At 40.4% G+C, this 11,347-nt stretch overlaps 1 protein-coding gene across 2 annotated transcripts in view; it reads right to left on the bottom strand.

Moving 5' to 3' along the window:
* Window positions 1–2,218: 2,218 nt before the first annotated feature.
* Window positions 2,219–11,347, bottom strand: part of LOC132992834 (protein jagged-2-like) — a 60,773-nt gene continuing 51,644 nt past the window's right edge. For both annotated transcript variants that reach the window (XM_061062355.1, XM_061062356.1), the window contains 4 exons: window positions 10,980–11,243; window positions 9,672–9,803; window positions 6,067–6,226; window positions 2,219–5,338 (listed from right to left, as the gene is read on the bottom strand). In XM_061062355.1, the coding sequence (XP_060918338.1) occupies window positions 4,824–5,338; window positions 6,067–6,226; window positions 9,672–9,803; window positions 10,980–11,243 (1,071 nt within the window). In that variant the 3' untranslated portion in view covers window positions 2,219–4,823. The remainder of the gene's footprint in view (window positions 5,339–6,066; window positions 6,227–9,671; window positions 9,804–10,979; window positions 11,244–11,347) is intronic.

The following is an 11,347-nucleotide window of genomic DNA, read 5'->3' as shown; positions in this document are numbered from 1 at the left end:
TGTACTTAAAGATTTTTAAAACAATCTTTTCCTTACAACAGGCAAACAGGAATACACACATGACTTGACATGCTTAGACGACTTTAGTTTCTGGTTAGCCTCGTCTGAACTTTAAAAATACTAACTTTTATACCAACAAAATCATTTTGTCAAAATTTCGATTTGAAAGATTTCCAAAGAACATGTATAAGTTCTGGACATCAGCTTAGTAATATCTTTTAATCTTTACAACAAATGTGGCTGTGCCGAGAGGTCATGAGATGTAATGCAATGTCCCAATATGAATGAGAACACCTTAAATTGGCCTACAATAACATATGTTTAGATATATAATCAGGCTCAACTTAGTAGCATCAAAAAAGTCTGCTTAATTTACCTTAATATGATATTTATTCCTGAATATGAGTTGTGTGCTCAAATGCTCAACGCTTTTTCCTGCTACTATTTCATTGTTTCATTGTAACGCTCTGTGATGCCCAACATGCAGCAGGAAAAAGAACCTGTGTGGACAGCCTTCACTATAACCAGCTCCTGTAGGAATCTGGTATCAGCTTACACATTGCATTGTAGAATGACACGCGACCCCAACGCTGCCACTGGCCCTTCCTCCTTCTACTACTCTAACATCTCCTTCTCCTTCATTGTTCCTCTCTCCAAGTAGGTCAGTCATCATGCACTGTACACGCATATGTGACCTGAGTGCCTCGCCATCCAGGATTCCAGACACGTTTCCCATTCTTCCCGAAACAACTGCCGGGTTAATGAACACACAGCCGGGCACATAACGTCCCACCAAGCATTATGGATATACAACACAGCTGCTGGAAGGCTTTCATGCAGAGCGGGCTAATGTTAATCATTTCCAACAGTGTCATTAAAGGGGCAGATGGAGGCACGCCAAGGATTCACCTCATTGGACTGGCGCTAAATTAGGCGGGAGGCAGAGAGTAGGCTGATAGGCTACCTGCAGACTACACAAGATATTCAGAAATTATTTTCAAATTGAAGCATTATATTTAGTTAAAAAATGTATGTATTTTTTCTCTATTTTATTTTTCTAATCAAACACAATACAAACAGAGTTGTTGACTGCTGAAGTGAAACAGCTAATAGCCTATATGTATGACCAACATTGTACCCCATGCACAGCCAACCTGTGTAATCTCAGGTGCCAGTTCGTTGCAGGAATATACAGCACAACTGGAAAACTATTAAATAATTTGTTGAAAATTACTTTACTGGGACTTATTTGCAAGTGAACTAAGCATTTTGCCCGTTGCTTCCTCAGGTTTGCCCAGTAAAGGGGCGACACACTAATGTACGAACCCATGAAATGTGCAAATATATTTGTTGCTAACCACATTAGCATTAACCAGGCATTAGCATTTCTGCTAAGGCCAAGAGTTTGCATTGAAAGCTACACATTATCATTATCAGACATCGGGACAGTTCACATTGAATAAAACACTGGTCAGAACTGACATTTTCTTACTTAAAATGCAGTAAAACCCAAGCCCAGGATGCTAATATCAGATTTAGGCTAGCTAGACGTTCTGTCCTTCTCTATACTAGATCATTTCCAATTAAGTTTCCTGTAAAGTTTACCTGTTATGATGTTTCCAAGTCAGTTATTTGTCCTCATTTTTAAATTGTTTCATAAACTAAAAATAACACATCGTTTGAAGCTACCACTAAGTAATCAAACTGGACAGAGATGAAGTTTGGGTTCACCTTTTATCTGTTAGCTTGACCTGCTATATAACACTGTGGTGGATGTTGTTTCCTGTATGTAATCAGTATTTAGAACCGTTCTCAGGTGTCTGATTGTCATTATGACAGCTGTAAACCTAAAAAAGGAAGCTAGAATTGTCAACCAATTGAACACAAAGCCGACTAGAGATTAGCTAGCCAGCAGCAAGTAAAATAATATGTGGCAGCAACTATAAGTCACTGTCACTGTGTAAATGAGTTTGAGCCTCTGTCTGAAACCAAGCACCCATTATCTTCAAAGTATTAAAAAATTCTGTTGAAGAATTGACACGTTTTTATTGTCACTTTACATTTTCGAAGGTCTAATGAAAGCTTGACAGGCATAGCAACATTAGCCCCGCTAAGAGGGGCGGGGCTTATTTAAGGGGGCCTTACAGGGGTCAATGCTAACAGCCCCAAAACAACTTTTGTCTCATAATTATGAACATGAAAAGGACAAAACAAAATAAACTTTGGTATAAAATACTTTAATAAATAATAGGATTGTTCTAAGAACAAACAAAAAAAAATTCCACTAACAAACCAAGACTTTTACCAAAGTTTGTACAAAATAATTACAATGTTCTGCACATTCAGCCCCTCCTGTGGGACTAACACAACGTAAAAGATGAATTTTGGGCTTAACATGATTTGCATCAGTATTTTAAACAAAAGCATAACATATTGAAAACACAATGTCATCCACATATAGTGACAATATCTGACCTAATTTCCTCACTACCACTGTGCAGGTAATGCTGAACTTTTCTTTCTTCCTGTGTGTTCTTAGTGCAGAAACAGACTCTTAACAAACACTGAACAACAACCACAACAGTCAACAACATCAACAATAACACAACTTGTTCCCTTCATTAGACCAGAATAGAAACACAAGGAGAGGCGGGGCTAACAAGAAAACTTAGGATACACACTCATCCACTGCGGTTAGATTCTCATTCAAAACACACACTTTTGATTGTTTCTTTTATGACGGGGTCAGTGTATTGCAATCAAGTGGGGGGTGTCATGACAGGGTTTTCATACTCGCTAAACACTGTGCTGCCCTGTGAGGCACCTCCACTGTCAACAGACTGTAAAATTTTTAATTTATAACTGAAGTACAAGTAAGCTAAAGAGGGACGTGCAACAGTGCTTTCAGGTGGTTTGAACCCTGTGATCTGTGTTTATAAAATGGTTTTAAGACCTGACTCGCCAACGCAGTCCAGGGATACATTATTGTGTGCCATTTGGAGTCCCTAATTAAGAGCAAGTAGTGGATAAGGCACATTAGCAAGAGCCCCACAGAACTTCTGATTTTAACAGTTAAGAGTCCCAACAAATGAGGAGGGATAGAAAATGGTAAAACAAACAAAAATAAGGACAGGCATCTTTATTTAAGCAACACTGCGACTATCAGAAGTGGCAAATATGAATTAACCCCTCATAAATCTTAATATGTGGCTCACTGTAGCGTAACTAACTGTGTGTTTAATGATCAAAGTAAAAAAAGAAATAAATTCTCGAACAAAGCTAAAGTAATCTCCCATAGAACTGTTGAACATAAAAGCCCACATAAATTGAATTTGTTGGTGTAGAGGAGCTCTTGAGACATTTTAACACACGGGAAACACAACTAAAGTGAAATGATTAACAACCAAGGTATTATAGAGGTGTTCTTTTTGCAAGCAGTACGACACATGTTAGATATGGATTTGTAGGTGAATTTTTGAGATAGTTGAACCCTTAGAGAACTTAAATTAATAATTATTAATTAAATGGGAATTCTTAGAGGTGGGGCAGAATCCCCAAAAGCATCAAATTGTATTCCTAAGCCTACAATCAAATGAACAAGGCCATTGGACAGGAGGTTCCTAACAACCACCCACAGTGTTGAAATTCTTAATATCTCTGTGTTTGGATTCTTACAGCCTGAACAAATGGTCATAACACATAAAGACAAACAATCATGATCTGTTTGCTGTTGAAACCGATGTTCATGATTCAGTGAAACCTTAGAAACAGTCTGAAAATCTGTAAAAAACTTGTCAGAGTGTCAAACAGACACAAATAAACGGAATGACATCATTAAAAAAAAAAGCAACAAGCTCAAAAACAGTCTTATTCTTTAGAATAACTATGATACAAAGCATCACTTAAGTTACTAAATTCAAATATAAACAGCCATTTTTTTCATATTTACAAATGTACATCGCAAAGAAAATAACCTTTCCAGGGGTATGAAGAGTTAGTACGAGGACATCTTTCCCTTTATATGTGATTTGAATCTGCATAAATTCTTAAGGAGGAGAGAAAAGGAGAAAAATAAGGGCTGAAGGCACTTTCCTACCAAACAAAATAGTGAAAAATGATCCTGTAGACATGTAGGAAGAGTTCTCTGAAAAGGATTTACGTAACCTTTAAGCCTGAACACAAAATGGAAAAGATCTTTGTGAATGTAAACAAAAGATGCTCATGCCAGCTATCAAACAGTGGATTCTCTGTTCTAACTTTCAAGGACTTGAATGGATATACATTTTTTTTTTCTTTTTTGTTAAGGTTTTTTGTTTATAAAAAGACAAAATGTGAAGACAGTGTAGAAAAGGCCCGCAGGTTCGGGCTAAGGCAGACAGGAACTGAATGCACCAAACAGTAGAAACAATGTTAACAGCTGCCAGCCAATGACGGTCAGTCAGATCTCCAAGGTCCAAAGAGAAACTAAAAAGGTTAGTGTTTGTTCTTTTAAAAGGGGAAAGCTGAAAATCAGTCCGTAAACAGAAAAATAATCAAGAGCGACGGGAGAGAAAAAAAAAAGATCTTCTTGATTCCGAACGTGTGAAACTGAAATCCAGAAATCCAGCAGTGTTTATTGTTGTTGTTTTTTTCTGTAGTTTTCTTTGTTTTATAATGTTTTTTGGTAAAAGAAGCCTCCATGCTGAAGATGAAAAAGTTAAATAAAAGTGTGACAAATTAAAATAGAAAATTAAAGCATCTGTAATCTTCACTTTTGGTGCTTTTAAGATTCAAAAGTCAGTGACGTTGAAGACATTGAAGTTTATTTTCTTTATCTCGGGAGCTCATACATATTGGTCTTTAACGTCCTCACTGAGCTTGGCGGCGTTCAGATTTTTACACCGGTTGTCTTTGGGGCTGTACGCCGTCCGGTGCGGCGCCTTGACTGGTCCGCTGCGTGACGTGCAGATCACCCCTACCTTACCCATCATCCCCCTGTCCTGCACTGCCCCAGCTATGGAGCACTTCTGCGGCGGGCACTTCTCCCCCATGCCCAGCGCCCTCTCCTCGTCTTCCTCCTGCTCCCCCTCCTGCTCCCCATCCTCCTCGCCCTCCGCCCCGTCGCACGTCCTGTCCGAGGGGCCCATCAGTTTCTTGCATTCATACTGAATGTCTTTGTCGCGGTTGTCCTTGAGGGCGTTGCTCCGCAGCGGCTCCAGCTGGTTGTTGACCGTGGTGTCCTCGGATCGGTTCGCTCTCTCGCGCTCTTTCTTTCTCTTACGGTTCCACCAGACGCAGATGACGATGCAGAAGATCCAGAGGATGCTGAAGACCACACACAGGACGGGGACCAAGTAACCTTAAGGGGAAAGCCAAAGGACATGTTAAGCCTGGCACAAACTTGAAGATTTTTAAAAACAAATACAGAAGTTCAAAACTTGAGAGACCCTACACCTGACAAAAATAATAAAGGATATAACACTTTTGATCCTATAGTCTGTGAAGAGAAACAACATGACCCACAACTCTAAAATCTGGATATATCGATCTAGATAAAGTAAACAAACATGGACTACTTGGTGATATTTTTTGGACTACTTTTTACGGAGAATTCACAAGGAAAAAAAGTAAAACTATGGATGAAGATGTGGAGATTACTTGAACATGGGCTGTACACTTTGAGGTGAGTAAAAAATAGATTTGCTGAAGTTGTTAGTGCTTCCCTCTTTTGTCAGCTCGCTTCCCAATTGGCTATCGCTTTGTTCACATGACAATCCACTGAGTGGCTGCTTGGCTCTCTGTCAGGGTTCCTCCAACATAACTGGATATTGGATTTGAAATTGATTTGCCCGAGCAGATTGGAACAATCTTAACCCAGCTCACAATCAGCTCATTATGTTGAGGTGTGCACCCCGCTTTAGAGAGGCATTCCTGTTTCTTGTTTTTTCTTGATATTATATATATGACATATTTAAGAGATTTCCTACTGAATGTGAAAATTAGAAGCCAAAAATGTGACTTAAACTGCTACTCCTTTTAGCCACTTTGTCTTTTCCCCATTAAACAAACATGCAACATTCGACTTACCAACAGGCGGCGACTCCACCTGCGTCTCTACTTTGACCTCCACCACGGCCAGCATGACGGTGCTGTTGTGACGTTTGGACAAGGCGCCAATGATGGTGCTGGCTGCTTTCTGGATCTGACCGCGATCGCTGTCCTTGGACCGCCCATCCTGCTCGAAGGACTGCACAGATGAAGAGAGAAGAGGGGAAACAAAGATGGAGGTCAGATGTCAGTTTGTTTTACCCAAACAATGCATTTAACATGTTGCTAAAAATCAACTTTAGCGAATCCACTTTTGATATTTATGAAAGCTGTGGGTCATAACGGTCTGGACCTGGTACGCTCACCCTCAAAAACAGGACTTATGTTTTTAGCTGGTTATGAAACAGACTGAGATTAACCACCAGAGGGAACATTGATTATTCATGCTCAGTATTTTTTTTATTCTAGTAACCACTGCTGCAGGGTAGGTGTGGGACACAGTGATGGAACTATACGCTTCAGAAACAGACTTTTTGTTCCATTTTTCCACAGCACAGTTTCACAATGAATGATTTGTTCAATGGTTAAAAAACGAAGGATGACAATTATCAGCAGAAAACACCACTTAAAGAAATAAAAACAAAAAGAGATAAGAGGTATCATTTTGACCACAGGGGGCGCCAAAGTTCACACAAACCAAAAGTCCCTCACAGGAGCTTTAACTATTATGAGGATATAAAATGACTCCCTTCAAATCTGGATAATCAGTTTATATTTGTTGCCGGGCTGTGATTGGTTGACTTCAGAGACAACTTTGCATTTATTATCAGTTGACACCATCATCCAATGGGAACCTTTTTTGAGTAGTTCAAGGATAATCAGACAACCGCTGTTAGTTAAATGATTCAAGACTGAATTCCCAGCTACAACTACAGAAAAAATGTGACATTCAAGTCAATGGTTCAATGAAAGCCAAGATTATTATTATTTTTATTTTTTTACTTTAATTTGACTAAATTCTTTGACCATTTGAGAAATGGAAATCAAAAATGTAAAGAGCAGCTGATTTGTTTGAAATTGGTGCAACCTGTGGAGGCTTAAAGATCAGTGAAGAAAAAAGACAAACCGGATTTAACCAGTACAGTAGAGAAAGAAAATAAGTCCCCATTTGCCAAATGGTCAGAGCCGTGCTCGAGGCGATTCAGGATAACAAAAAGAGAGAGAGAAAAAAAACCACACATTCATGAGTCTGAATAAAAGAGATTCTCATCCTAACATCTGGCAGGCTGCGGACCCTCCTGCTGAGACCACAGAGGGTGGAGTTAATTGCCTAATAAGGTGCTGAGGGTGAGAGCAGGGAGGTGATGCGGGGGGAGCAGAGGGGGATTAGCAGTGTGCTGTGCAGTTCAATTAGGACAAACAATAGAGAACAGGCCAGCTGTGCTCCCTGCTCAGCCCGAGACAAACACTCCTCTTTTCTTCTCCTGAGGAAATCAGCAGCTCATTCACACACCTCTAACCCCGCCCCCGAGGTGATTGACAGACCGCATCACAGCAACACAAGGCTGAGTATCCACCTCTGAACTATAGCATTCAAACGTATTCTCACATGCTCTGCATTTGCTTTGTTGTGTTCACTCATTCGTGTTTTTAGGAGTATTTCATATTTGTTTTGTTGTTGTTTTTTGATAGCTGATAATCTATGGATTTACAGGACACAAGCAGAGAGTGAACAAAGAATCCCATGATGACTCCCTAAGAGTTCAGTTTTCTTAAAACTCAGTGTTTGGCATCTGAAAACTTTTCCTCCCACACCTTTCTGACATCAGAATTTGGTGTCTCTCCAAACATTTTGTTTTGTTTTGTTAGTTTCATCTCTCTTTGACTTGGTCAGACTGGACATCGGAAAGTATGAAGGATTGAACTCTCTAACTTTCACTTCTCATTCTTGATAGAATTTATTCCATAACTATTTAAAAAACAACTTACTAACAGTTCAAAATGGTGCACTATCATCCGCTTGTGATTGATGGTTCAGTTGAGCCCATCCTTTCTTTAGGTGTGGCTGTTCCACACTAGTCTACATTGACTGTCAAGTTCTGAATGAATTCGTTCATCACATGTTGAAACAGCTGAATTATATTAAGTAACTCAATCAAACTTTTAAGCAAGCTTTGGGAAAATATAGAAAAAACATCAGCATCAGCTATTATTATTCTATTAAACCTGCATACAAAGCTATTTTCTGTTATGCGTTTATTTTGTATTTTGTACCGTTTCAAGCAAAGTTTGCTTTATTTACTGTTTGGAAAAAAAACATGCTTTTATTTTGAAAGAAAATAAGGAATTTCAGATTAACCGGGGGAAAAGGCAATCGCTTTGGATCGAAAAGTTAATGAAAATAGCTCAAAGGAACGGTGAAATGTTTGATGTCCCAAGGTGATTATAACTGAGCTGTCTGGGAGATTTTCAAAGTAAAATGATCCATTCAAATTCGCAGCGGTGACGTTAATTTCTGTTCTCTTGCTGCAGGAAGACAATCCGGAGAATTAACTATACGGTGAGCAATAAGGGACAAAAGTGTCACGTGATTAATACAATTTAAAATAATGAATGCGTTTTGGACCATTGCGATTTACGCGTTGATGCTTACATCCCTAATAGAGACACACGCTCATATTTAAGTTACATATTTAAAGAACACTCTTCAATCAGACGAACAAAACCCTCCTCTATCTCTCCCACACAGACACACACACACACACACAGACACACACACACACACACACACACACACACAAACACACACACACACAGACATATTGAACCACTTGTTTCCCGCTCAGGTTGGCGACCTCGCAGCAGAGCAGCCCGATGATCAGCTTCAGGGATTTAAAAACACACCCCGAGCTTTTCAGAGAGAATAAACAGGCACGACACAGCGGACTGGAAAGTGGCTACACTTAACGACATTATAAAGATTTTACCCACACTGGGAAACAAATACTGGCATTTTTCAGGAAAACGCGATGACAGCTAGTGGGAGTGTAGTTTATGTTTGAATTAAAATGTTGTTTGTAGGGTTTGGGTGGATGTCACGTTTGCCACTCCTTTTCCTGTATCTGTCGCTCAAAACAAGCCTGCAAACATCAGAGTAGCATGAAGTAATCCCCTTCCATTAAGAGCTTAGAGCCCTGAAGTGACTGATTCACCCCCTCCCCCCCATACCCCGAGCCTGGGTGGCCGAGAGACACAGAAGGAGAGAGAAAGATGAAAAAAACAGAGAGATGATTGAGATGGCTGAAAAAGACAAAGATAGATAAAAGAGTAAAGAGGAAGAGACTAGACAGCAAATAAGAGCAGGAAACGTAAAGTGTATAGGGCAGGAGAAGAAAAAGAAAAGGGGAAAGAAGATGTCAGAGGAAGAAGAAGAAGAAGAAGGAGGGAGAGCATAGACAAAGATCATCAAGGTGTCCCAGCAGAAAAAACTAAATCTCATCCAGATGTTGTTAAAAGCTTCAAACGCCCCTCCCTCTTCTTTTGCTCGCTCTTGTTTCTTTCTTTTTTTTTTTTTACAAATAATACACTATAGTGTTTGTTTGTAGGTTAACAGGTATGAGTGTGTGTTTGGATGCAATAATCACCATGGCAACCTCCACAGCATCACCGTTGGTGTAGGACAAGTCACAGAGGATAAGCAGCCCTCGCTCCTCGGCCAGCGTCTGAGTCACGGGGAGGTACCTCAGCTCTGAGCAGATGTTCTCCACAGTGGTGCCCTGTGACACACACACACACACACACATGAAAACACACACATGAAAACACAGAAGCGTGGATGAAACAGATTAGTATCTGCACTGCTGGCGAGGAACAATCAGCTTCTAATTCCTCCTGAAGTCTGTTTCAGATTCAGACAATCGGAGAGCTTTGCCCCGCAGGAGAGGGTTCAGGCTCAGATCTCAGATCAGTATCTTGTCAGGGTAATAGATTCATTTCCATTCATAAAACTTGATCCAGATCCGCTGCAGAGGGTTGGTTTCAGGTTTCATTAGACAGTAGTAAACAAGGACAATTTGATGGGTCAAATCCAGGCTTGTTTTAGGACAGAGCGTGTCTGTCAGGCTGAGAGAAAGTTTACTGACTTTGTCTCTCTTTGGAAGTCTGGAATTATTTTCTTTTTACTGTTTCCATATATGAAAAGATTCTGTTTTAATGTCTCCTTAAGATTGACACTTTTTGCAGAGTAAAACTCCTTGTCCATTCCCATGGTATGCGCCCTTACAGTCTATAATCGATATTCATTCTTTAGGTACTCTTGGTACAAAAGTGTTTACTTGAGATTTTTAAGATATCCAAATTAGAAATCAGACATTTTCTGGAGTGTTTAATGTTCATCAAATCGCGGTGGGGGGGGGGGGGATATCAGTTCAAACGTATTGTTTCTGACTTCACTTCTCCACAAAGAGGGAAAAGTTGAGGATGACATAAAGACGGCTTGCTGGTGTTCTTAACGGTCTTCTCAGCAGCAGCTCCTTCAGGGCTGATAAAATGTCTGTCTGGAAATTCAAAACAGTCCCCCCACCCTGTGCATTAAAAGTCATGCTTTGATATGTGATATGAAGACCACAAAGAGTCACGTCTCCAGTGTCACACTTTAAATATAGCTGTAAGTGTTAAAGCAGAGTGTGCCACCCATCATTTCCTCTATAGCTAGGCTCATTTTTTCCTCTTCTAATTATCCAGCATTTCCTTTTTATTACCCGAGGAGGTGGAAGAATTAAAACAGTCAGAAACTGTGACTCTGTCAATCAGAGTTTCCCTCTGTGCAAAACTCAGGTTGAAGTGCTCAAACATTTTTCTTCTTTTGTTTCATTTTGTAAAATATTTTGTGTTAAGAAAATCCAAAATACCCAAATATTTTTAACATGATGCAACCATAGAAAGGCCCTCACCTGCGGCACTTTGTCTTTTTTGAAGATCAGCGTAATGCGAGCGCAGTTGTTGTCAAGGTAACCACTGTTGGGCTCACACTGAGTGTGCAGAGGTGTGGGGGGGTCCGGCGTCGAACACACACCCCACTGGTGGCAGGGCGGCGAGAAGCAGGTGAGGAACTGATGCTCCACGCACTCGTGACCTCCGGGGCAGGACGAAGGGTTTGCGTCCGCAGGAGGAGGCAGAGCTTTGGGGAGGAGGCAGGGTCGACGACCACAGCGCACCTGGAGGGACACGGCTTTAGTGATTAGTGAAACATTGATGCCATCAGGAAAAAACAGGAGATGCACAAACTCCTACTGAGAGTTACAGATTAGCAGGTGATGGG

Source organism: Labrus mixtus, chromosome 18, assembly GCF_963584025.1.
Source record: "Labrus mixtus chromosome 18, fLabMix1.1, whole genome shotgun sequence".
Classification (NCBI taxonomy): domain Eukaryota; kingdom Metazoa; phylum Chordata; class Actinopteri; order Labriformes; family Labridae; genus Labrus; species Labrus mixtus.
The sequence above is the reverse complement of the archived record's forward strand: the minus strand, read 5'-3'. Positions and strand labels throughout refer to the sequence as shown.